This window comes from Aythya marila, assembly GCF_965140915.1.
Source record: "Aythya marila genome assembly, chromosome: 22".
Classification (NCBI taxonomy): Eukaryota; Metazoa; Chordata; class Aves; order Anseriformes; family Anatidae; genus Aythya; species Aythya marila.
In genome coordinates, this window is record NC_139063.1 from 3,521,004 (window position 1) to 3,547,536 (window position 26,533).

A 26,533-nucleotide genomic window follows, 5' to 3' on the forward strand; every position below is an offset into this window, starting at 1 on the left:
CTGCACGTGAGCCGAAGGGGCGGGGCTAAGCGTGGGGGCGCGGTGAATGGCCCGAGGGGCGTGGTGAGCGGGGTGGGCGTGGCCACGGGTCGGGGAGTGAATGGAGGTGGGCGTGGCTACGTGCAGGGGGCGTGGCCACCGCGCTCCATGCGCCAGCCCCGATCGTGCCCCGCAGCTCCCGGCCCCAGCGGCCGCCCCGGGAGCGGGGCTCGCCCTGCCCGGTCCTTTTCTCGCCCTGCTCGTTAACCACTCGTTAATATCGCCCGGCAGCAGCTGCCCGGCTCGGCCCTCGCGTGAAGCTGTGCTACGGGGCTGTCAGTCTGTCCCTAGCCCCGTTTAAGGCTCACACGACCGAAGGCAAAACCAGCAGAGGGGTGACCAGAGAGCAGTGTAAGTGCCCCTTATCGCCCTCCCAGCTGATGCTTTCTCACCCTACAACTGCCCCAGCCCAACACCTGACCTGCCTGCTGCTCCCAGGGCCAGGTGTGCTCTGAGCAGCACCACCCCCTCACAGCTGTGACACATTCCCTACAGCACCACCCCTCCCAGTCCTTCCCCAGGCTGCAACTGAATGCAGCGTACACATCCTAACTTACCTTCTGCAACAGCGGTGAGAGGGAAGCAGCACGTTGAGTTTTAGATTTTGTTTTTGTTTTTAAGAGTTAACACAGCATTACCTACTCATTTAGCTCTTTTCTGTCCTCTCTAGATCAAGAAGAGGTACAGCAGCAAGGTAAGAAGCCAGTACATTCATTAGCACCTGATTTCAATTTGCACACTGACCTCAGCAGCTCTGCTCTATCTCACCACACCTCTAAGACCAGGTGCAAGACCAATCCTAGAAACAACTTATTCTACTAGCCAGTAGATCTTGTACATAAACAACTACTGCACTTCTGTCTCCTTATCTCCCCACATTTTTTCCCCATCAACAGTTGCCTTTAAAGTTCCTGGTTTTAGGATTGGAAAAAAATACTCTCTGAAATGCATCTTTCCCATGAAAAACAATTCTGCATTTCAGAAGCACTATGAAATGATGCAGGTGATACTGCAGCTCCAGCAGCATGCTGTGTCCCTCACTTAACTATACCCATTCCTGATGCCACTTTGAGCAGACAGTTGCCCTACACCAGCTTCAGCAGAAGCCTAACTGCAGTACCAAGTACCAGCCTGCAACATGCTTTGGAGGTCTTGCTTTTACAGTTGGTTCCTCCCTCCTCCCAGCTGAGAGAATACCAAGAGATCAGCAGCTTAATGGGATCATCGACCATGATATGCAACTTACACAAAGTTGGCAGGCACATTTCTCTACAAGTTAATCATAACAGCAACCTTTTCTGCAGCACAGAAAGCAGGAAGATTGGCCAGCATGTCTAAATTCATCAGTTGGTGGTGCAGCTGCACAGAAATCACACTCAAAACACTTGTTTTCCTTTAAGATGATCGGGTACCTAAATAGATGTGCAGAGTTCACACAGAAGAGTCAGGACTGCGGTTCTCAGGAAGCCCTTTATTAAATCAAGGCATTAAAGGAGTAACTACTGTTATTCATCATGCTTCTCTTCTTGAGGTGGTTCATACTGAGCCAGCTGTGGATTTAAAGAGAGGAATTCAGTTAGGGACAACATCTTAGGGACAATTTCTACATTAAAAAGTATGAAAGGCAGTCTGGTCTGGAAGTGCTGCATTTTCTTTTTGTATTTTAATCCATCACAGGCAGTTATGCATGTCCATTTTCAAGTTAAGCAACAGATTAACCCTTCCTTCAAAGCACCAAGTTGTTGCATTGTACAGTCACACAGCTGTAAGAAGTTGGCTTTTCAAGTACACTTTCACTTTCCCATTTCTTTTTCTAGGTCTCGTGAAGTACTATTAATCTAAAATAGCAGCTGGTATTGATCAGTGCCTCCTAAGTTTTGATTTGTACTGATATATAATTATTTTTTCTCATAGCAAGGGTATCTAAACACTTTCTGAAATCATTCTAGCTTTGATTATTCTTTATAGAAGGCATGGCCTAGGCAGCCATGCATTAAAGTGTGACCTTTACTTGGAAAGTTATTTTCAAAGAAACATTAAGATGTTTACTTGACCTCGGTAACATAAAAGATAAGCTGAAGCTTCAAAAACAGTTCGAGTGCCAGGACTGAGTCTGAAATATGCCAGTCCAGCTTCCTCACTTAAGATTCTACCCCTCATCCTGCAATCTGTGAAGTAGGTTAAAAAATCAATACATCAAAACAAATTAAAATACCATCGTGTCCCTTGTAGCAATACTGATTTACAGCAGCCACTGTGGCATTCACAAGAACCACAAAAACAGCATTTCTAGCATGTTCTTCTAGAGTTTACCACACCAGATGGTCACTATACAACCTGAAATCAGATTTCTTCCCTGTAAGGACGTAACTGTTGCATTTCTGCCCCCGCCCCCATGTAAATACATAACATTCAGTAAGTTTAAGGAAAAGAACAGCTCTTCACAGATTAACACAGCAGCAGAACACCTATTCAGGCATGATTGAAGTTACCAATAAAGGCACAATTAGAGGGGTGTATTTTATGCTAGAGGAATGCTGAAAATAAAGCTAACAGTTTTCCCTGCTGAGAACATCCGTGTGAGTTCATCCATGCAACTTCTACTGTGTCAGAATGACAGGTAATAAGGGAACAAAATAAAAAGACATTAATAATGGAAAACATAAAATAAAAGTTAACATTTGAAGATAAAGAAGGACGAAGCACAACTTAAGTAAACAACTTGGCTTATGGAAAGCTTGCTTTCCTGAAAGAAGTTTTAGCAACACCTTTTTAAGAGAGACCCAGGTCCCTCTGCTTTCACATGTCCACTTACTAGTTGCATTTTCAACTCAGCTACAGCAAGCTGCCTGCTGGTCTGCTGCCACTCCCACAAGAGGGGGCAGGATACTCTCTGTTGTGTTTCCTAGTAAGCATAAACAAACGTAGCTGCAAGGACTCGGCAGGTACTAGTTAAGAATTGCTAGGTAAGCAAGAGGACACTCCAGAAGAGGGAGTAGTGCCCAAGGATCCCTTCTCCCAGAAGGGAAGCAGCAGTAGTTGTTTAGGACACAAAAACAAACACGGGGATGTTCACACAGGACAGAAGAGCCATCCCCTCCAGACAAAGACATGGAAGCTCACAGTGGCTTAAAGCCCTGACACCAGCTCATTAAGGTTCTCACAGTTTTCCTTTGAAACTTCTTGTTCACTTTACAGTCATTACCATCTAAAAGGGAAGCTGTTCACATCTGAGCTCTTTTAGAGGGCCTAGGGACCCCTTAAGGAACAGCCCTGCATTCACCAGAGCCTTGCAGACACAGGAGTACCAGAGCTGTTTTAACCAAAGGGCAAGTTAATGTTCAACGTGATAAGAGTGACCTCCACTGGTAAAATCCTGCCATGTATAAATCCATACCAGGATACAAAAACTAACACAATTTTCCTCCTTCAGTTAGCCCTTTAAAAGCCTCTCTAGTAGATACACTGGCTTCCCACCACACCCTCTTTTTCAAAGCTCTTGTGGAAGCCTAAGCTACATCGTATCAGGCAACTTAAAAATATCCAGATAGGACTGAGTGATAATAGGGAATCAGCCTTCATACGTGTAGTTTTTACAAAGTAAATTCTCTAGTTAGTAAAACTAGATTATAGAATGCAAGTCTCCCATCAAAACAATTACTACACAGAAGTCTACCAGGAATGAGCTGGCATTCCTCAGCCCCAAGGCTAAACAATGTTAACAACATTTATCAGTTATTCTAGTGAAAAAAGTTAGCTGTATTGTAAACCTCAAAGTATCTGCTTGTGGAATGCAGAAGTACTTCAGAATACCAGACAGACTTTTACCTTGGTTTTCAGGTTTTTATTTTCTTCCAACACAGCTTCGTATTTTTCTTTCATCTCTGCCACTTCCAGGCGAAGTGCCTCTATTTCTGGATTCTCAGGAGCTGAAGCTCCCAAATGATGCTTCAGAAAGCTGGTATTTGGATGTTAAGTATTTCTTCCGTTAGACAGCAGAACTGTTTTAACACTTAATTAAAAGTTAGTGATGCAATAAACATGACCAAAATTGCATTAAACCACTTCGATTACTACAGAGCTTTTCATCCTACAGGATAAAGTTCCAAAAATATGAAAGCCTTTCAAGTTCATTGGTATATCACACAAACAAGTGACATCTGTACATATGAGATGCTCACGTTTTGCTACACCAACCTTTTCTTTCCTCTGAAATGCAGAATATGGTAGCTTTTCAATTTGTGTTTCAAACATTTAGAAAGAAAAGGGGAAAAAAAGGTAGGCTACCTACAAAACAGCAAGAAATAAAGTCTTTAACTTTTTTCTTGACCTTCTTGTACTCAAATACTACTAGAAGAAGGGGCAGTGTGAAGAAGCAGACTTCAGAAGCCACAGATACAGTAATCAATTCTAACATTGCAGGTCTACAACATCTTGTAGTAGCCTGTAACTTAATTTCATAAATGCTGACACACTGATGAGCACGATTCTCTTGTATCCTGTCAGATTTGGTCAGCTCTCTGACAAGTTTTCAACCAAGAATAATCTGATACACGCATGTGAATATTACCAAACGCTTTGATAATAAACTGCAGCCAGAAACGCTGGAAAATGCCAGAGGTTTTAAGGTTACTGGAAGTGGTTTAGCACCAAAGGAATTTCCAATTGTCTATTATATATTGTCTTACAGGTGGCTCTTGATCCACTAAGACTGCTAGTAGTAACTAAAATCACCTAGAAAAGGCACATTCTGAGTTTAAGTCTTCTGAGCAAGTCTCTCCAGTTCATCTGGAAGTGCGAAACAGCACTGACACTGCATGGCAAGTCCCCAGCAGCACTCCACAGAAGAGAAAAAGGATACTCCAGTGCACTATTTGGTTTCTCTGGCTCTTCATATAAGGCTACCAACACTGCAAACAGAAAATATTCAACAATTTCAGAAGGTTCATGCAACTCTTTACTTTTAAAACACATACCAACAGCCAGAAGGCATAAGTATTGCGTGCCATGTTTATAGCACTTTCTTCTGTTTAAGAAAGTTCTCACCTACATCCTTTGATGTTAAGAGTAGGGCTGTACAGGAGAACACAGAGCATCCCACATGGTAACAGCTAGACAGAGAGGGGTTTCTTGGTCCCCTAACCAGTCTTTGACTATTCTAGCATAGAAAACAAACCTAGACAAGTTTGACATGTTCCACACACAACCCTAGTGTTGGCTCTCATCAACAGAGAAACATGACTTCTAATTATTTTGAGACTCTCCCTTTACTAGCTGTTATTTCTACTTCAGCTATGACTTAGAGCTGCATGACAACATCAGCGCTTCTGTAACTTTATGCATTAAAACAAGCTTCCAAACAGCTCCAGAACTAAAAGGCTACTGTCAGAGGAGGTGATTAAATTCCTCACTTCACTAAAACCTTCATGGATTGGGGCTCCTGTGGACAACAGAGTACCAGAGGGCTCAGCACAAGCAGCAGTACCCTAACAGCTTAAAAAACTAGCCATATATATGCCAACCCTGTATTTGGGGCACCCAGCCCCATAAGCAGTCTGAAAGTTCCCAAATGTAATCACCCCACAGGGGCACACACACGTCCATAGATGTTTGGTTTCATAAATCCTTCCCAAGCAGTGTTTGCAGGGAACTTCAGTGCCCCTCTCCCAGTTTCAGGTGCTCAAACTGCACAGCTTTTACACCGAGCACCTAAATTAGAAACAAAATCAAGAAGCCACAGTGCTTGGAAGAGTTGTTTTGCTATTGCACAGCGTGCTTCAAACTGCGATAGTACAAACACACCTACAGGAAGCCAAACAGCACCCACGCACCCAGCGGAGAGCCTCAGCATGAAGCCCATTCCCTCCCATCACAGATCTGCTGTTCACCCTTCAAACAGCGAGTGTTGTCAGGCAGGAACATCAGCACACTGCCGGAAGGCTCTCGGGAGCACTTCAGAAGTCAGAGGAAGCCATAAAGAAAACCAAAGCATCCTTCAGTGGAGCACAAGTATTTTCCCTGTTCTGATACCAAGTCAGTTCCACAACGGCTGGACGTGGTGCTTAGGGACATGGGTTAGTGGGTGACATCGGTGGTAAGGGGGTGGTAGGACTGGATGGTCTCAGAGGAGTTTTACAACCGTAATGATTCTCTGAAAGCTTACCGGCCAGCTTCAGGAGGTCCGAGCCCTGCTTAAGGAGGGGACCTTTAACCAGTCCTGGGACAAACCTACAGGTACATCCCTCACAGGGTCATCAGGGCTGGAAAAGCCCTCCAAGCTCATTCGGTCCAAGTGCGCCCTACCACCACCCCCTGCCCCTGTCCCCCAGCACCACGTCCAACCTCTCCCTGAACACCCCCAGGGACGGGGACTCCCCCACCTCCCTGGGCAACCCGTCCCAACGCCTGAGCGCTCTTGCTGAGGAGAAATGTCTCCTCATTTCCAGCCTGAACCTCCCCTGGCACAACTCGAGGCCGTTCCCTCTGCTCCTGGCACAGTTCCCTGCGGGCAGCTCCCCCTCTCCCAAACACCCCCCCCACAGCTCAGGGGAGCCCCCAGCACCCCCCACAGCCCCGTACCCTTGGTGAGCGTGTCCAGCACCCCCGACTTCTCCAGGTAGCGGCGGAACTGCTCCCGCTTCGAGTCGGCGGCCTGCGGGAGGACGGCCGGGCGGTCAGCGCGGCGGGGCGGGACGGACGGGCCCGTGCCCGGCTCCCACCCCGCCGAGGCCGAGGCCGGTCCCGGTGTCGGTCCCGGTCCTCGGGCAGCCCCCGGGGGGCTCCGCCGGGGCCGGTCCGCGCTGCCCCTACCTTGTAATGCGCCATCGGCCCGGCCCGCGCGCCTGCGCCCGCCTCCTTTACGGCCCCGGGGCGGCCGCCGCTGCCATGGCGACGAGGGCCGGGAGACACGCCCCAGGGGCGGCCTGGCGCTGTGACGTCAAAACGAGGGTTGATGACGCCAGAAGGAGTGTTAGGGGCATCTACAAAAATGTTAATTGTGTCAAAATGAGGGTTGCTGATGTTGAAATGACACTAGGGAGGCCTGCGGCCTGGGGAGGCTGTGGGGCCTCCGCCTAGTCCCGGTGTTGTGTCCGTGCGCTGTGATGTCAAAAAGAGTGTTACCGACATTAAAAAGTGTTAATGATGGCAAAAAGTGCATTACTGGCATCAAAATGAGGGTTACTGATGTCAAAATAACACTGGGGAGGCCTGTGGCCTGGGGAGGCTGTGGGGCCTCGGCCTAGTCCTGGCATTGTATCTGTGCGCTGTGATGTCAATGAGAGTGTTAATGACGTCAAAAGGAGTGTTACATCAAAAAGATTGTTACCAGAGTCAAAAAGATTTCTACTGACATCAAAAAGGGTGTTACCAGCATCAAAAGGTGTATTACTGACACCAAAAAGAGCATTATTGACACCAAAACGATTGGGGAGGCCCATGTCAGCCTTGACCTGGTCACAGCGTGGTGTCCGTGTGCTGTGACACCAAAAGAGAAGAACTGATGATTTCTCTGCTGAAGAAGTCGGTGGTGATACACTGAAAAAAAAATACTGCGGAGTCAGAATAAGTGAAACATTTATCAAATATTTTTTTTTTTTTTGTATTTAATAGTTCAAACAGCAGAATATACTTGACATTCTTTTTTCAAAAAGCTATCAACTATGTGTTTGAATTCTTAGATTAAGAATTCAATTTATTGATTCAGAAAAAGATTAAGAATAAAATTAAGAATTCATATTTATTGATAATTCATATTTCTCAGGTGTTCTATTGCTTTCTTTAGCCTAATTTAATTTACTGGTCTTTGTAAAATACATTTTTAGACTGTAATTTTGTCTTCTACTTTTATCTGGTTTAGGTACAGCTGTAATTTTAGTCCTGACTTCCTAATGCATGGATTTATATGATGTATGTAACCCTGAGGGGTTAATGTAGATGTTCGGCACGGAGGTTCAAGCCATCCTGTCATTGCCAAGAAGTAGACTGTTTAAAAGTTACTTAGCTAATAAGCAAAGGGCTACACAACTTCTATTTTCACTTCCGTGAAAGAGCTGGTTAAAGTCAAACGAGGCGGCTACTCTTATCAATAGCTCGTATATTACAGCTTCCAGTAACTACCCGGGCACTGAGTAGCAAGATTCACCGGCACTAAATGCGCAGGTCAGTGGGGGCACGCCGGCTGCCGGCACTGCTGGACAGGGACGGGCGCCCAGACACGGGGAGCAGCTGGGGGCTGCCGCAGCCCCTGCTCTGGTGAGAACTGGAGCTCACCGCCCCAGCGGAGTCAGGAGTGTCTGGGCGGCTGGGATTTCTGATGTCGGTTTTGGAAGGGGGCTGCCCTTGGTTTGCACTGAGCCTGCTTTGTCTTCTGCTGCTGCTCTTTGTGAGGGAATTCGTGGAAGAGCCGGCACTCTCGATGGCTGTGGAGCAGTTCCAGGAGGAAAGAATTCCTTGCTGTCTTCTGAAGCTGGAAGCTGGAAAAGTGCAAGGTTGCAGTGATGGTTGTGATGGCATTTCAGCAAAGCTTCTCAAGCACATACTTGGAGCTGTATCTGCATTCTGTGTGCCAGCAAGGAAATGTTTCTGATCAGCTTCTTTCTGAGAATTATTTGCTTCGGTCTCAGGCCTGCTAGGCAAGGCCTCATTATTTGTGCTAATATTTTGATTCTGATCATTCAAAGCGCTTGTAGCCGGCCTTTTCCTCGGCAATTTATTTTCTTGATTGTGATGGGTGTAGTTGCTGCTACTTTCTGTATGGTTATTTTGAATAGACTGAAACATGGGAGGAGAATTTAGAACCGGGTAGATGGCAGTGTCGGTTTGCTTTTCCATTAAAAATGCATAACCACTAAGTACGGAAGGAAGAGTTTTTGGAGGGGTTGCAGGTATTCCCAAAGAAGAGCGTGGTATCACTGAGTATTTCTTAGATTTGTTTATGTAGAAATTGCCGTGGCCACCCTTGTTTTCCTCCTGCCCACAAAGCCCCATTTTAATTTTTCGTAATCCTAGGTGGATAATTTCCAAGACATTTAAAACCAACGACACAGTCGCTATCGACTGCATGAATAATATGAACACCGTCTTTTCTGTCGGTCTTGATACAAAGCAGTCAACGACGTTTGGACATGGCTCTCTCTGACATTTGTAAAGGGGATCCAGCCGAAACCCATAAAGCAGATATTGGCCAATCATGAAACCAACTTCCACTGCAGACCTAGTGAAAATATGTATCACGTAAGTGCAGAGCAAAGAGCCTCGCAGGGGTGCTTTGTTCAGCTTCCTTTGATCCAGTTGCCGGAGTTCTCTCTCCAGCCTTTTCCGATATTCGGTCATTTCCAATTCAGTGCTTTCAAGCTCCACTCTTACCTGAGCTTTCTTCTTTTGTCTCTCTTTCTCTAAGGCTCTTAGTCTGTATAAGGCATGACCCATATACACCAAAGAAGGGGAAGACACAAAGATAACCTGCAAGACCCAGTACCTTATGAGGGAGATAGGGAAGGCCTCATCATAGCACACATTTCTACAGCCAGGTTGCTCAGTGTTGCAGATAAATTCTGACTGTTCATCATTCCAGACATCCTCAGTTGCCACTCCAAGGACAAGCATTCGAAAGACAAAGAGGATAGTGAGCCAAATCTTCCCAATAATGGTGGAATGAATGTGGACCTCCTCTAAAATGCCTCCAAGGAAATTCCAGTCTCCCATGGTTATTCTGCCATCTTAACACTGAAATGTATGAGAGAAAAAGTATCAAATACTGTAAAATCCACAGTCCTTCCTTAATGCATTATGAAAATAATTATGCTGGGAGGAAATGTCCTATCTCACGTTGTAAAGCTGGCAACATGACCCACTCCTCATTGATATTACAGGCATTATTCTTTCTTGTCTACAAGATGAAGAAGTGCATCGTTCACCTGCATCTAACCTCAGTAAAAGACAACCTGAAAAGGAGGTAACTACGAGAAATGCAGCACCCAGGTCTGCATCCGAGTCAGTGGAAAATCAGGTGCCTGAGTGGTAGCAGGGTTCTGTGCACCTGGGGGCTGTTTGAAGCATCATCCAAGAGACACCAGTGTGAGAGCGGTGTGCTCATATTTAGGACACCTGTGAAGGTAATGAGGTTTTATTTCCCTGCAAACAAACAGAGAAATATTTCCTGGTCCTCATTTTCAGGTGTTCTGAGACCCATGTTGCAGCTGAGGTTATGGTAATGTCCAATTACTGTTTTTCTGTGAAAACTGGTTATACAAAGGCTCTCATGAGAGAATAAAACATCTCACTAAAAATGCACTGTTAAATTTTTAAAAAGTATTTTTTGAACATATAATTGGGAGCAAACAGTAGCTTTTGGGTTGTGGATGAAAATGATAAACAAATAAATAAATCACCATAATCGGATCACTCTCCTCTTCTCAATGATACCTGCATATGAAGTACAGAATGGAGTGTCTAAGTGTCAAGTGTTGCTATCTTTGTCCATGGTTCTATGAAAAATTAATGATTTATGCAAAAATTAGCTACCAGCATTTTCACAAATAATTGTTATCTGAGTACAGACAAACTGGTAATATAAGTGTAATCACACACCTTGCATTTACTTCAAATTTTTGGTTCTTCCTCTGTTACAGGATACTACATAATGAACAAGATTATAAACTCCATTTCAGCACTTCTGTGGGTGCACACACTTACAAAAATATCTGTCTTCTGTATGTGCAGGGATAACAGTTATGTTCGTGGATATAACTTTACTTTGTTCAGAATTAAATTATATTAAAAGAGAATAGTCTGATTTTTTAGGATAAGGATGATTTAACAGAGTTTTCAGTACATATATAATTAATATTCACCCTGTAAAATAAGAATATTAAGAAAGTAAATGGATGTTGAAGCCTTGGCTGCAATACTGATGACCACAGAGGAAATTTAATGTTAAGACAGCCTATTAAACATGACAAGACACTTTTGTATTGGTAGACAAATAGGTGTTAGACATTTTAAAAAGATAAACAAATTACAAATAAAGAGCACATTAAAAATAAAACGTACCTTCCTTTACAAAAATGTGTAAAATTAAGCTCTATGGCATCCAATGAAAAGTTACAACCCCTGACATCTTCCATCCGTGTGAGCGAATTTCACATTACAAACAGTTTAGTTCACTACTGGAGCAACTGACAGAGTGCAAGCTTTGCACGCTGAATTTATACTTGCTAGGGAGGGAGGGAGGATAAAATCAATCTGCTGGCCAGTCTGCTACAGCTCCAAGCATAATTTAACTGTAATCAAATTAACATCTACAGGGAAAAATCACATTAAAAAAAATAATAATAATAAAATCCACTGCTCAGACTTCCTTCAGGCGATCTTCCCTTGCCCCTCTCCAGCACCTTCCAAGCTTTAAGAACCATCTCAGCGTAAGGTAAACAGCGAAAAAGAAAGCAATACCCCAGGCCACCCCACCCCGTCCCACACCCTTACCTATTAATTTGATTGCAAAACGCTGCTTGTTCTAATGCTGGGCACAGGCAGGCTTTGCACCATGAACGCAGTCCTTTCAGGTGGAACGATCAGACATCTTAGAGACTTCAGTTACAGCAGAAATGCTGAGGTCCCGGTTTAGACAACTTCAAGCTTTGCATTGCATCCTAGCACAGTGTGGTCAAACAAGGAGCCTGTGCACCTTATGTGTACAATTCCTAAGGAAGAAAACAGCCCTGCCATAAGCTGCCCAAGGTAGGAGCTCGTAACAGAGGGTAGAAGGAGGGAGAAAAGGGTGCTTCTCAAGTCTCCACCTTTGGAGGCTTTTTGCCCTTTGTAAGCCTTGGTGATGGGTATGGGATAAACGGGTGATCAAAGACATCAGGCAGACTTACTGTGATGAACCAGGAGAATTTCATTCTCTTTGGTGTTTGGGAATGGAGTTTCATCGGTTTGATGAATGATGTAGAGGTCCCAAGCAGCACAGGCTACAGCTCAGACCATCAGGACAAAATACTACCTGACCCTCTGGTCGTTTGGGGCAGAGGGTTTTTGTTGTCTGATTCATTTGTGGTTTGCTTTGGTTTTTAAAGGAAACTTGCTTATTTTGAATTGAAATTGGAATTTCAGAAGACCTCTGTCACTACACAGATGCACTTACGACATGGCATTAGTGCCCTACAATTAACTCTGTTCTTTATGCCTTCAAAAACCAGCAAGTAAAATGCTTTCCCTTATCGATTTAAATGAAATAGTTGTTGACCATCAGAAGATGGTTTATCCCTGTAATCCCATAAGACATTACTTATGAAAAATTATGTTACCACAGCAGCCATATTAACTCAGTCAATTAACGGCATAATTATCGATACTGATTTTCTGTGGCTGCTTCTGTCAAAGCACTGGAGTTATCTTCTGGCATTGTTTTTCATTCTTTTAATACACGGTTGGTTACAAAAAGGCTAACTACAACCAAGCTAGAGTTTACATATCACAATAGCAACATTCAGCTTGGCTATGCAAAATCTAAGAATGTAAATCCTCCCCAAAGGAATGCGGTGTAAATTTCTGCAGAAAATCTGTTCTGTTGTAACAGCTTAGTGCTGCACTCCTGATAAAAACAAAACAGAACAGAGAACAGTACTTTGGGCAGCTCCAAACTCATTCCTTCTTCATATACAGCACCTGTCCTTATATTCCATGATCCCTGACCCCTCATTTATTTTCCCCATGCCACCTCTCTTGTCACATTGACTTCTTTTAAACATCCCTGAACATTGCAACTGCTACTCCGTTTTCCCAGCCCGTACAACTTGGTGTTTCCTTTCAGGAGCAAGTTGCTACCCCCCCAGTCTAGCTGTCAGACACACTGAAGATGGAGTGATGTTTATATCTAGCCTGTAAAAACAGAGCAGGTGACACCCATTCAAACACTCTAAAATTTAGTAAATGCAAGCAAAATGTTTGGAAGAGGGAAGAGGAAGAGACCTCATTTTAGAAAAGGGAAGCTAGGGAAAGAAATAGGCTTGCTTTGTGTACAGAGGTTTTCCTGGAGCTCGTGTTAGCAGCACAGTAGCCAAAAATTCAGACCTGTTATGCATGCTTGGTATGAAGATGCCACTCCTGCTCTAGGATCAATATTTGCTGAGAAGTATAACTAGCACTATAATGCTCTTTTAGATTTTTCTGATCAGTGCCCTGCTAAAGTGTATCGCCAATACAAGTGGCCTGTATAGGATGCATAAACTTCCTCTGCTGAAAACTCCGACATTCATCAATATCTTTTAATTTTGGTGCTGAGGACCAGTCAATAGGTCATGTCCGATTTCATAGCTAAATGACAGCTTGCTGGAAGTACTCAGTCGTTTTGGCAAGCTATTGGTCTCCAGCCAGCCATTTCTATTAAATACTTAAAGTAGGTTTTTAAACATTTTTCTACCATTGGTACAAAAGATTCCTAACCCATCCGAGTGGTCCATGGACACCCCCCCACCCCCTGCAAAGATTCTGAAGCTTTGTTTGAAAATCCCAAGAATTAGAAGAGACTGAGCTATGGTGTCTGGGGAACCTCCTCGTTTTATAAAAGATTCATGTTAGGGAAAACCTTTGTCAATCTGCACTTAGTGTTCCAAGATGCATTATCTCATGTGAAAGGGCATTTCAGTCAAATGACAACTTGACCGGTCAGGAGGGAAAATGAATTCAAGTGCTGATGGCAATTTTATGGCAGCGATATGCTGCTCTTTACTTTAGTCCAGATATTTTGCAGATAGGAATATTTACACAGACTGTCCTGCCAGTATTCAGTGTTTAGCAACAACACAAGTAGTGATGTAAGGAGAGAATGCTGTATTTTCTCCCAGGTCAAGCAGCGACATCACCCACATCTTATTGTAGTTGGTTGTGCTGCGAAATACCCTCCAAATTTCATCTGCCTACTAAATTATGTTTTCTTATCTCAGGGTCAAACACCATAAAAATCATTCAGTCGTGGAAATATTCTCCTAAGATCAGACCTTTTAATTCCTACTCATCAATAGTGTGCACTTTATGTGTACAATTGATTTTGATTTTCTACTGCACTTGTCTGACCCACAATGGCCGGCTGGATAGCGAGAGGCACAGACATCAGCGACGTGTCCTACAGGCTTGTGGGACAATGCAGACTCACTCCTGTAGTCTCATTCAATACTGACATCGGGATCACAAATGATAATGAGAAATTTGGGCAACCACACTACTCAATATTGTCTTTATGATTGCACAATCCAGCAGTGCTGGAGGCAGATCACAGAATAGGACATAAAGAGAGAGGCACACGCTCTTGATTTCTGTCTGCTTTCTGTGCTGGGTTATAGAATCAATTTTTATTGCTATGATATACGTGTGAATTAGTAGGTGCAGACTTGTGGGTTTGCTTTCCCAAAGGATCTTTCTGAAGATGCCCTGGCTTTTATCCAAAAGGTTTAAGGTGGTTTTTTGGTCACTAGTTATTTTTAAGCTTAGATTTCATGCAACATTTCTACTTAGGACGCCCTTTTTTTTGCTGCTCAAGCTCTTCACTATATTGCAAAAAGCTTCCTGTAAGCAAGCAGGGTGCTTGTACTCACAAAACACTCCCTGCTAAGATGCTGAATGCTCAAAACCAGCTTAGTACTGTTTAGGAATTTCTTGCACAGCAATTTAGTAGATCAAAGTTGACGGTATTTAAACCCCATTGCTACAACCGAGAAATATCCAATCTGATGTGCCTCAGCACGTTTAAAGAGAAGGCAACCGCTTTTCCCTAAAGACATTGTAGAAGGTGCATTTGTGTGGAGCTCTCCCTTGGTGAGCAAAGATCATTCACTGCTCGTGCAGGGCTGCTGCTCACCGTGCACGTGGCCGTTTGTCCGGCTGCAGCCCACTGAATAAAGCAGTTAATTGGACCCTATAAGAAATGGGGCTGGGCAGAAGTCTGATACAGCAAGAAGCCAATGCCTAGGGAAATCTGAAAATCATAGAAGAGGGAAGGCTGCATTGGACTCAGTAAAACTGGTTTCTTTGTTTGTTTTTCCACCAAAATAGCAAAGGCAAAGAGAAAAAATCATAAATCAGACCAGAGCAAGGAGTAAGGCTACACCAAAAACTGAAGGGGCAATGGCAGCAGTCACGTAAGAGGAGCTCTTCAAGTCCTCCACTCATTTGTAAATTCCTGGCAGATCTGGAGGCAACCAGGGCCCTGCACCAAACCCAAAAAAAGCCGACGGTGCAATCTGGTGGCAAACAAGCTGACGTCCAGCTGAGGCTCCCTTTTGCAGGCAAACTGGGGGGATAGGGGCTGGGTGCAGGGTCTGTGAGGAGGCCACGCTCAGAGGGGGGCGATCCATGGCTTTACCCCGGCCGGCAGCCTGTCGGGGGGGACCCCAGGGATTGCTGCTGGGCCTCACGTTGCTCGCCACCTTCCTGAATGCTCTGGGCTGGAAGCAGCCCCCAAAAGCCTGCTGCTAACACCAGGGAGCTGGGTCTGGCCTCCCCGTGAGGAGCAGGCCCAGGGGGGCTCAGCGCAGGGCTCCTGTACTTGGAGGGCAGCCATGAGGCGGGTGGAGAAGACAAGAAGACAAAGGGCAATGGGCACAGGCCGCACCAGGAGAGGTTCTGTCCTGATATAGGAAAGAATTTTTTTACAGTGGGAATAATCAATTGAGGGCAGGACCTCCCCAGGGACGTGGCAGAAGCTGACAGGGCGTGAGGGGACAGGCTGCCAGACATCCCACCCATGCTCCCTGTCCCCATCCAGTGTGGGCCTGGTGATCTGCTGGGGACCCTTCCAAACAGTTCCAATTCCACCACCCCAAGCCCACCTGCGTGCTCTTTGAGCTCTGCACAATTCCCTACCCTACATAAAAAGGGCCTGAACTGATCTGAAATAAACCTTCTACCCTTCATTATGATTTATACAAGCCCCCACGGGTCTGTTTGCTTTGGTGGGTCGGATGCTGCCACCGCTAGCGGGGAAGTTGGTCAGCAGCTCCTGACTTTTTGCCCCAAGCCTCAGGAACATCCCAGAACCTTTCCCAGCTCCCATCCGCGAAGGCACAGGGCTGCACCACCACCAGCGTTTTGTTCCAGCTGTTTATTCAGGCGTTTGAACGAAACCAGTGTACCATTTTGAGATCAAGCTGGGATTAACTGTGAATTAAAAAAAGCACGAAGAGCAGCTCTAATTCCCCCTCCCTAACCAGAGCAGTGCCCAGAAACAGCTCGCAAAGCGTCTCATTCCTCTTCTCCTCAATCTCTGTGGCCTTTGCCATGGCATCGCTGCAACCAGCTGCAGAGGAACCGCTCAGGCCTGCGGGCGAGCGCCCCAGCTTCTCCCGTGGGGCTCCTAATCTTCTTTGAAGCTCAGCTTGTTCTGCACCTTGCGGGCCATGAACGTGGCCGTGAGGACCGAGCAGGTCACGGTGAAGAGGCACAGGGCAGAGAAGTTGTGAGCCAGGTCACCGTGCAGGGAGGAGTAGATGTGCCGCCGGGACTCGTAGTCCAGCACCACCGCCTCGATCTGCGCCAGCGTGCAGAGCACCAGGCAGACGTGGAAGATCTGGTGGCTCTGCCCGAAGAAATGGCACTTCCCAGGGAACAACTTCTCCGGGTAGGGGTGGGAGAAAAAAAAGGCGCCGATGAGGAAAAACAGGACCTGGCACTTGTGATACAGCAGCGCCGGGTCCGCGTGCTCAGCCGGCGGGGCGGTGTAGATGCGGTGCACTACGGGGCTGATGTCCAGCACGTAGGCCAGACCCGAGGGCATCTCCTGGCACAGCCTGCCCAGCACGTGGGCGGACTGGTGGTAGCGGAATTTGGCATAGCAGGAGCCGGCGCAGGACAGCCACGCCAGCAGGACGGCCCCGGGCATGTAAAAGCCCTTGACCTTCTCGTGCCAGCTGGGCTCGATGGCATAGTAGTAGTGCCCCAGCGCGCTGCCGTACTGGTAGACGGCCACCCCCACGTAGTCCATGAAGAAGAAGCTGTAGTGCCAGAACTCGGATTTGGCCTGCAGGAGGTGCGCGAGGGTGCTGAAGGTCAGGTAGGTGATGGACGCCACGATGATGATGAGGAGGGGCTGGGCGTGCGGGTCCTGCCCGAAATCCACCCTCTGCGAGAGCTGCTGGAACCGCAGCAGGAGGATGAGGGCGGCCACCAGGTGGGTCCAGACGTTGATGGCTTCGTTGTGCTGCTGGAAGAGCGTGGAGAAGTAATAGCGCCACGTCTGGTGCACCGGCCGGTAGCCGGCGTGGATGTAGGGCTTCCAGAAGACCTTCGGCACCTCGGCACTGCTGACGGTGGAGGGGGAGAGCGGGGCCAGCAGCTGAGGGACCTGCCGCACGTTGACGAAGAGGCGGCTGAGCTTTTCAGGGACGGCCGTTGCCATGACACAGCCAAAGTCCAGTTCGCCGCCACCCGGCGCAACCTTTGGGACAAAGAAGAAAGTTTTGCTGTGGGGTTTAATGGCAGCTTCACCAAACTCAGCAACAGGGGCTGTTTGAATGCTTTTTTTTTTAATTTATTTTAATATGTAAAATCCTGCATGACTAGAGAGTAGCTGAAATAAGAGAGTCTCCAAAAATAGCGATATGAAGGAGGCTGATGTGATACTTAAGCCCTGCTGGAGTGCCCCACACAGGCGACAGTCTGGAAGACTGGAGAGGCAGAGGACACCAGCACGGGGTTAATCAACAAAATAATTAATTTATCAGGATACACCAGCTCCTAAGCTCAGCTCGGCCCTTCCCAGGGGTTCGGGATGTTCTGTTCCTACAACATCCTGAGCAAACTTCCCGCTGCAGGAGCGGCCCCGATCTTCCCTTGCCAGCCGCCTGCAGAATCCCTGCTCGAGGCTCTGGCCGGGCACCCTGCCCTACCTAAGGAGGAGCTGCCTCGGGGGATGAAGTAACGGAGCAGGGGAGCAGGGCCGTAATCTGATTGAGGTTTTCACCGTCTGTTTTCAACTGCGTTTGCCGTATGACTTTACACGAAAACAATGCAGCCTGAGTGAGTTTATCCGGTTGCATCACTGACATCCAGCAGCGTAATCTTTCCGAGCAAGCTTCCTATATTTATGCTTTTGAAGCTGCTGTCCCTGCCGAGATAAAGGCAGCCCCGCTCTGCCTTTGCATGGTGGCCTTAAAGGCTCACTGAAAAGAACTCGCTGGAGGTGAGCTCCCCCACGCCCGTTTACCTGCTCCTGCTCAGACAAGTGGGGGAAAACAGCCAAATTCCTGCCCTGGTGCTGATTTACAGCCTTAACTCCTGGCAAGTTCAGTCATTTCAGGCACAGCTCAGACAGGAAAAGTTTGGAAACGGAGGAGGAGGGAGTGGGACTGCTTTGTATTTTTTACGCTCCAGAATTTCCTCATCGCAGCGGAGCAGATAGGTCCCTAACCCACGCCTGTCTGAGGAGCACAAATAGGGATAAAAATCGGCTCTTTGCCGCTTGGCTCCCTTCTCGTGTGCTCTTTTCCCACCTTGCCTGGCTAAGGAGGCTCCCCCTTGACCCAAGCCCCCCCGTGATGGTGTGGGCTGCCGTGGGGAGGTCCAAAGCAGCCTCGGGTCCCACTGGGGCGGATGTGGGCGAGAGCAGCTCTAATGAGAGATGGGGACACCGCAATGCGTGGGGACCTTCGGTTTGTGATGGTTCCCATGGGAAAGGTGCCCCCGGGGAGATTTTGGGGCACAGGCAGCAGGATCCAGGCAGGAGGAGGCAGGGGAGGCTCTGGAGGCCGTTTGGGGCCCTCCCAAGGACCAGGTTTACTCCTCCAAAGCTCTTCCCAGCCACGAAGCTTTAAGGGATGCTCGTGTAGGGCCGGGGCAGCGCTGGGCACCCCAAACCCTGCTCGTACCGGCCTCCAGCCCCCCCCCCCCATCGCACCCGGGATTTCCTGCAGCACATTTCCGCAGCATCCGTCCCGTGTCCCCCCCCCAAACCGAGCCTCCCTCGGGGCCTCACCCCCAGCCCCCGCAGCCCCCCGGAGCCCCAGCCCAAAGCTCGGAAACCCGGCTCAGCACCGAACCTCCCCCCCCCAATTCCCTCCAGCCTCCAACCTCCAGCAGGCACCCGGGGGGGCGATGCCCCCTTTCGGCTGAGCCTCCCCCAATCCCACCGCCCCCTCCCGGTGCCCCCAGCCCGGAGCTGTCCCCGTTTGTCCCCGTTTGTCCCCGGTACCCCCCCCAAAGGCACCTGCAGAGCCCCGCTGCGGCCGCGCTGCCCTGCGGAGGTCGCGGAGCCCCGGCTCCCTCCCAGCCTCCGCAGCCGCCGCCCCCAGCGCCGGGCCCGCCCCGTACCGGGGCTCGGAGCTGCCGCACCCCCCCCCCCACCCCCGGGGGGAATTTGGGGGGGACCTCGGGGGCTGCTCGGGACCGGGGGGGAACCCGAAGCCAGCGCTGGGCACCGGGAGCCGCCCCCGGGGCCTCGGCAGGGCCGGGGGAGCGGAGGATGCCCGCAGGAAGGGGAGGGGGGGAGGGCTCCGTGAAAGCAAAACCTTGGGTTTTATGGGGGTGGGGGTGGGAATTGGGGGTTTTGGGGGGGTTTTGATGCCTTTTGGCGGTGGGAATTGGTGGGGATATCGGTTTTATTCCCTTACAAGGGGCTGTTGGTGCAGCTCGCTGCAGCGCGGCGCTGAAGGAAGAAGGAAGCTGCAGCTCTGCTGGCAGCGCGGGCATTGTTCAGGCAGGTTCTCCCCGTCAGGCAGAGGAATTTTCCTCTTTTTTTTATTTCCTGCACCAGGGCAGGGCTTTTCCTTTACCCCTTTCTCCCCCCAGGATGTGCATCCCCCTCCCCATCCCCCTGCCGAGGCCCCAGCCCCACGCCTCGGGCTCCATTTCGCACACGAAGGCGCAGAAAAGCAGAACTGCAGGGAACAGAAGGCCCCAGGCAGCCGTGTGACAGCTCTGGCAAGTCAAAGAAGCGTATTTAATGCCTTCCTGCTCTTCATAGCGGCTGGGTTTTGGCATCCTTCTCGTCCTTGGAAGGAAGGGGGGGAGCATACAGCATTTGGGCTGCTGGGCTTGCTTGAGCACCAGGCAACCATGTTAAGGCAGAGATTTTTGGGTTTCAGTGAGCACTCACACATAAAGATGGGAATGATTCTGAGCAGCAGCCTCACCACACAGTGCCAGAGCCGCTCACCTTCTTTCAGAGGCAGGTCTGTAATGCCTGAGGTCTTTCTCCCCCCACCCCTGTGCTCGGTGCCACTGAAAGCACCGAGCCTGCTGCTCCCCCTGCAGCTGGGGGCTTCTGAGCAGACAGAAGGCCCTTCCTGCCTCAAAGAATGAAGCACAGTGCTGGAAAGTTCTTTAATCAAGAGCTCGGCCACCCCATCTGTGCAGCCTGGCTTTGTGTCACCCTATTCCCCAGCTTTTTTCCCCCCCCTCCCCTTTTTGTCGCATTTTTGCAAAGCACCAAGCGCGATACCCAAGAGCTTTCCGAAGCGAGCCTCCCTCCTTGGCAATCCCCAGAGCACTGGGGAGTGATCCAGGACTCAATTAGCCCCTTTAAAAATATCCCTACCAGGTTTTCCCTCCTCAGAATATCAATGTCCAGTGCGTGGTCAGTGCCAGGAGCTCTGGGCACAGAGCAGAAGCAGCCCCATGAGCAAGGAGAGGGAGGTGGGACTGAGCAGAGCTCAGTGCCCGACAGCACAAGGGGCTGAGAAGTGACAAGCCCCCTTCTCCGAGGGAAGGTGATCATTACTGCCAATTATTTCAGCTCAGGAAGTCACACACTTCATTCATTACAGCTATTTATACTCACCCATCGTAACCTCGCCTTCACTGCCAAGCTGCACGGCTACTCGTGGACACGCCAGACCGTGTTGATCTTACAGGAAGGGTGTTTGTGTTTTTTTGTTTTTAAGGCAAGCGTACAATACAGCAATGCGCCACCTAAAAGCATCTTTACTCACAGCACAAGTACAGTTGTACGTTTCACTTCCCAGAAAAACAAGCACGGCATGCATCTCTGCGGGCAGGCCTTATCTCCAGACTCGCCCCAGGGCACAGTTTTTTTATCCCACATCTGCAGCAGACACCAAATTCTATCTTCAGCAGCATTTTCTGGTGGTGGATGTGGCTCTCACCCCGTGACGCTGCAGCAAGGGGTACACAGATCCCGATTCAACAGCACAAGTTATCTTCCAGAAACCCTTACCAAAAAAATAAGCGGGTCAGCTCGGAGTCATGTGGCAACAAGGACTCGTTTGTCGAGGCACCAGCATCTGAAGGGAGGTGGCTCTGAACCCTTTGAACAAAAACACCCCACAGCTGACAAGGGCTGAGGTGTCCAAACAAAGCTCCCACTGTACAAGCGAGACAATGAGCGTGCTCTGGGAAGAGACAGTTACACAGCACGCCCATGGGTGCAAGGAGAAATGCTGTTACAGATTTTTGGGTCAGCGCTGGCTCAGGATGCCTGTTGTATGCATCGGCCAACCAATTCTTCCTCAGGTCAGTGCCAGAAATGATTCTCATGGTAACAGCACTGTGCAGCTTTATTTAGTCACTCAGTTACAGCAGTATTTTAGAAGACTGGGACAGAGTCAGATTATTATTTTTTTTTTGAAGTGTAACATATTGAGCATGGAACAGTTTACTACATATTCCTTTCACAAATGTCTTACAGAGCTGATACAGTACTAGCCATCAACCCAGGAGCGAGTGCTCTGGAGTAGAAAAGGATGCAACAAGAAGATAGCTACACTGGAAAGACAACACTTTAGAAAAAGTGAAACATGGAAGGTCTCCCCTCTAGCCCCCAAAGAAAGCGTACAGTTTGGATCTAACTTTACAGTTCTACATCAGTTTCTAGAAACTTAAAAAACAAAACCAAAAAGTAAAACCACTGGCCAGTACAGTCTTTGGATATTTAGAGGAGGGGGAGAGTGTCAGTTTCCAGAACGAAGTCAGTCGGTTTCGGCCTCACCGGGGTCTTTGCCTTCTTTGTTCTTTCGAACCTCTTCAATGTGCTTGTCCTGGAAGCCAACAGCAGGGGAGCAGTGAGCCGCAGAGCGCGCCCCCGCCTGAATCCCAGCCCCAGCTCACACCTGCAGCACCTCGAGAAAGGCTCGAGAGGAAGTGAGCAGCCTGCTCTAACCCCATCCGCCCTCCCCCCCCACGAGGAGGATTTCTACAAGGTCTCCCAGAGATTTAAAGATCTTCTTTTGAGACTGGACCCACAGAACACCCAGGGATGTGTCTATTCGTACCAGTCCCCTCACATGTCCATTTACTGGTCTCTAACTGGTTTGTGAGTGAGGAGCACTGGCACGTTCCCTCCCAACCACGACTCGACACCTACCTTCTCCCTCAAGCGTTCCAGTTTAGCAGCCATTTGTGCCTCACGGTTCTCTTTGTTGGCTTCCATTTTGTGGGTCAGCTTCTCCTCTGCCATTTTGCTGAAGTTGTTGTTTTCTTCAATGGCTTTCTGAAGCACTTCTTTTTCATGCTCTCTCTTCTCAGCTAGCTGCTTCAGGACTTCTGCTTCATGAGACTGACAAAACAGACCAGGCACGTTCTGAACATTAAGAAACTGCACAGCTACAATCCAGGTGCCTGCAACTCCTCAGCAGAGGTTTTTCTGCCACTTTAATTGGAATCTGCATCAATTCTTGATGCAGTACAAAGCCCCCCAGTACCTGCTCCACCTCCATAGCCCGTATTTCACCACTACTAGTGACACAGGAAAGCAAGTTTGTGTCATTGCTCACAAATCTTTAAGTGGGATTTATCCCAGAATTGTACACTGATTTTTACTTTAATACCTATTGATCTTTCCTAGAAGACTCTGGCTTCTCAGAACAGTGAGTTACTGATTCCAGTCACACTGGAGATCTTACATCAGCAAGATCTTACATCAAGATGCTGCATCCACAAGCTTTCTAATTATAGATTCACCGCTAGGTTTTTCAGGAGAACGTGAATCTTTCATGACATTATAAATAGAGACCAGGACAGCTTCTTGCTGAAAGACCATCACCTCTCAGTTATCTCCCCAGTTTAACTGGCCATTCAAAATAACTTGGGGAATAAATCTCCCTGAGAGCCCAAGATTGTTAGAATCTCAATTACTGTTCCCTTTACCATAACGCAAGCCACTCACCATTTGTCTTACGCAACACAAACCTAAAAAAACCCCACACACTAATCAAGCAGAATTCACTTTAACTTGTTACTGCAAACCTACCTTACGTCTCTCTTCTGCTGCTTCCAACTTCTTCTGGATTTCTTCCAATGACAGATCCTTCTTCTTTGGGGGAGAAAGAGGGAATTCTGGGACTGCTTCTTTTGAGCGGGGACTGAGTATCAGCTCAAATGCCTGCCCAGAGGCACGCTTTTCCAGTTCCTTCACTTGTATATCTAGGAACACGAAAAAGAAATGGGATTTGAAGCCATGAAATGGACTTAGCTAACTGGAACAGCAGTCTTCAAGAAATGAATGCCACCACACTCCCTTAAGGCTACAGGTGCATCAGAGCAGATAGCTCTGTTCTACACAGCAGCACCTCTCAAAAACACAGTGGGCAGTTTTGTTTTTTGCCTGGATACATTACTCAAGTGCCTGACACTTGATTTTAGCTTTTAATATCCAGACACACAAAAACAAGTGTAGCGTACTTCCAAATGAAAAAAACATTTTTTCTTCAATGAGAAGTTAGAGGTGAGCATTTCAAATCTCTTCTTCAGACCTAACATAGAAGGCTCTCTCTCTGAAACCTTTTCTGTGAGAAACACCTAAGCTAGCTTCCTGCTATTTAAACACCTCCACAGGGGCACAGGCATATCAGCCCTGTATGGCTTCAGCTGTAGCAGCACACCAGTTCTGATCACCAAGATGTCTAAATGACAGTCGGTTCTGTTAAGTGAGCAGATGGCGTGCAGATGAATCGAAGCCCATCTGCTATCAGCCTAGTTTGAGATGGCTTTTGGTTCTGTTTCCACACGCGCTGCTTTAACAGCTTCTCCAAAGCAGCCTAGAGAGGGGAGAAAAGCCTGGCGACAACAGTTAATTTAACACAGCACAACAATTACATAGGAAATCAAGAGGTAGGGAGGAAAAACGCTTTGGGCACACGATGCTACGTACCAGAAGTAGCCATGACCGAGGAAATTCTCCTCCAGCAGCCTGCTCTGCAAGACCTCCAACAGCTGGACTCCTGGGTAACAAAGAGACAGGGCTCTGAGCAGCAGGCACACGGCTGCCATTCCCCCCAGCGCCCCACAGCAGCGAGAAAAGGCCCAAGGGGCCGACAGGTGACTGCACCCGCTAATTAGGAGCCGGCGGGGGCTGCTGCGGACGGGTGGGAGCGGCGCTGCCGCCGATGCAATTAGCGCCCGGCGGGGCTGCGCCCACCGCAGGCAGCGCGGGCGGCGCTAGGACCCGGCTCCCCGCCTCGTCCCCTCCCCTCCCCGCGGCCGCCCGGCGCCAGCCAATGAGCACGGCGCGCTGGGGCGGAGGCCCCGCCCCCCCGGCACGCGCCCCGCCAACCGCACCGAATTCAAACGGCCGGAGAGGGGCGGGCGGGGGGAGGGAGGGGAGGGGGAGCGCGCGCGCGCGGGCGGGGGGCTCGGGGAGGGGGCGGGGCCAACGGCTACATCCGGGCACCCCCCGTCGCCCCCTCCCCTCCCCTCACCCCCCCCCCTCCTCCCCCTCCCCTCTCCCCACAGCCGCCCCCCGGGGGAGCGGCCCCGCCCCGCCCCCTCCCCACTGACAATGGCGGGGTCCTGTCAGGGAGGGAAGGGGAGGGGAGGGGGCGCCGCCGCCGCCTTTCTCCTCAGCCGCCATCAGGGCGGCTCCCCCTCCGAGCCGACGGCGGGACAATGGGACCCCCGCCCATTGTCTCCCGCAGCCCCCCGGCTCCTCGTCACCCCCTCACGGACCCCACACACAACCCCCGACCCCCCTCACGGACACAACCGACGACCCCACAGCCCCCCCCCCACAGTCCCCCCCACAGCCCCTCAGAGCCCTCCGCGGCCCCTCAGAGCCCCCCGCGCCGCCTCCCCTCGCCCTGACAACCGCCCTCAGCGCCCTCCCGCCGGCTCCGCTCCCCGCTACGATTCCCTCTCCACAGCCCAGCGGCCGTTCCTCATCACCGCCGCGCCCACCCTCGGCCCAGCAACGCCACCGCCGGGCCCTCAGCAGCAGGAGCAGCGCGCACCCACCTGCCCGCTCCGCCGCTCCGGCCCCACTCCGCTCCCGCCCGCCCCGCCGCGCACAAAAGCGCCAAACAAAGGCACGTGACCCGCCCCGCCCCGCCCCTATTGGCCGAACGCGGCGGCACGTGCCGCCCGCCGCGGGAGGGGAGGGGGGGGGGAAGCAGGGCGAGGCTGGGGGGCTCGCGCCCCGCTCCCCGCCGCCCGCTGCATGCCGGGAGTTGTAGTTCGCGGAGGGGCGGGGCGGCGACCCCCGAGGGCCGATGGCGGCCGGTGGGGAGGGTGCGGGGTCGCGACGCGGAGCGCGGCGGCTCCGCGGTGCGGCTCGGGGGGTGCGCGGCTCTGCGGGGCGTCCTCCTGCCGCTCCTCGAGGGCGGTGGGACTCCCTTTGTCTGCCATCCCCAAAGGGATGGACGCTCACCTCAGTGCCACCTGCCTCAGGGATGGCCACTTATGCCTCAGGGGTGGTCACCTACACCTCAGGAACATTTACATCAAGGATGGCCACCTGTACCTCAGGGGTGGTCACCTGCCTCAGGGATGGCCACTTACGCCTCAGGAATGGCCACCGATACCTCAGGAATGGTGACCTACACCTCAGGAACATTTACATCAGGAATGGCTACCTGTACCTCAGGGATGGCCACTTACACCTCAGGAATGGCCACTTATGCCTCAGGGATGGCCACCTATACCTTGGGGATGGCCACCTACCTCAGGAACACTTACCTCAGAGATGGCCACTTACACCTCAGGGATGGCCACCTACCTTAGGAATGGCTACTTACACTTCAAGGATGGCCATCTACCTCAGAGACGGCCACTTACTCCTCAGGGACGGCCACCTAGCTCAGGAACACTTTCTTCAGAGCCATGGCTACCTCAGGGCCACGGCTACCTCAAGGTGACAGCCACCTCAGGGCCCTTGGTTGCTGCAGAGCCATGGCCACCTGAGGAGCCTTGGTCACCTCAAGGCCAGCCAGTTGTCTCAGCGTCTTTGGTCATCTCATGGCCATGGTCATTTCGGGTCTCTTGGTCATCACCAAGATGACCGCCATGTACTTTTGCTCACCTCCAGTCTGCAGCCACCACAGGCTGAGCCCACAGGGTCTGAGTCTGGCAATGCGTTGGCCCCACAGCCCCTGCAATGACGTTTTGGGAGACGTTTTTGGATGGCCACCCAAACGAATGACGATTTTGGGTGGCCACCTGGCCACCCTCTCCTATGAGGTGACACCAGCAGGTCCAGAAAAGCCACAATTGTCTTCAAAACACAATTTCCATGATACATAATGTGCAATGGCTGCATATAGAGGACCCTCCCTTG

At 49.7% G+C, this 26,533-nt stretch overlaps 4 protein-coding genes across 5 annotated transcripts; all 4 read right to left on the minus strand.

Moving 5' to 3' along the window:
* Positions 1-1,490: 1,490 nt before the first annotated feature.
* On the minus strand, positions 1,491-6,940 carry MYCBP (MYC binding protein). Its single transcript, XM_082777468.1, has 5 exons — positions 6,850-6,940; positions 6,619-6,691; positions 4,901-4,949; positions 3,868-3,997; positions 1,491-1,589 (listed from the first exon to the last, which is right to left on the minus strand). Exons 1-5 carry the CDS (start codon positions 6,862-6,864, stop codon positions 1,545-1,547), a joined length of 312 nt encoding a protein of 103 aa, XP_082633594.1. The 5' UTR covers positions 6,865-6,940; the 3' UTR covers positions 1,491-1,544.
* Positions 6,941-7,738: 798 nt separating this feature from the next.
* GJA9 (gap junction protein alpha 9) lies at positions 7,739-10,574 on the minus strand. The gene is made up of 2 exons (XM_082777449.1): positions 9,518-10,574; positions 7,739-9,253 (listed from the first exon to the last, which is right to left on the minus strand). Exons 1-2 carry the CDS (start codon positions 9,742-9,744, stop codon positions 8,188-8,190), a joined length of 1,293 nt encoding a protein of 430 aa, XP_082633575.1. The 5' UTR covers positions 9,745-10,574; the 3' UTR covers positions 7,739-8,187.
* A 5,549-nt stretch (positions 10,575-16,123) lies between these two features.
* On the minus strand, positions 16,124-20,830 carry PAQR7 (progestin and adipoQ receptor family member 7). 2 transcript variants are annotated; one of them, XM_082777457.1, is made up of 2 exons: positions 20,810-20,830; positions 16,124-17,470 (listed from the first exon to the last, which is right to left on the minus strand). In XM_082777457.1, exon 2 carries the CDS (start codon positions 17,429-17,431, stop codon positions 16,391-16,393), a length of 1,041 nt encoding a protein of 346 aa, XP_082633583.1. In that variant the 5' UTR covers positions 17,432-17,470; positions 20,810-20,830; the 3' UTR covers positions 16,124-16,390. The 2 variants fall into 2 exon arrangements, with proteins under 2 accessions (XP_082633583.1, XP_082633582.1); XM_082777456.1 differs by lacking the exon at positions 20,810-20,830 and adding an exon at positions 19,238-19,371.
* Positions 20,831-21,528: 698 nt separating this feature from the next.
* On the minus strand, positions 21,529-25,259 carry STMN1 (stathmin 1). The gene is made up of 5 exons (XM_082777465.1): positions 25,216-25,259; positions 24,137-24,206; positions 23,237-23,409; positions 22,352-22,543; positions 21,529-22,025 (listed from the first exon to the last, which is right to left on the minus strand). Exons 2-5 carry the CDS (start codon positions 24,147-24,149, stop codon positions 21,957-21,959), a joined length of 447 nt encoding a protein of 148 aa, XP_082633591.1. The 5' UTR covers positions 24,150-24,206; positions 25,216-25,259; the 3' UTR covers positions 21,529-21,956.
* Positions 25,260-26,533: the final 1,274 nt, after the last annotated feature.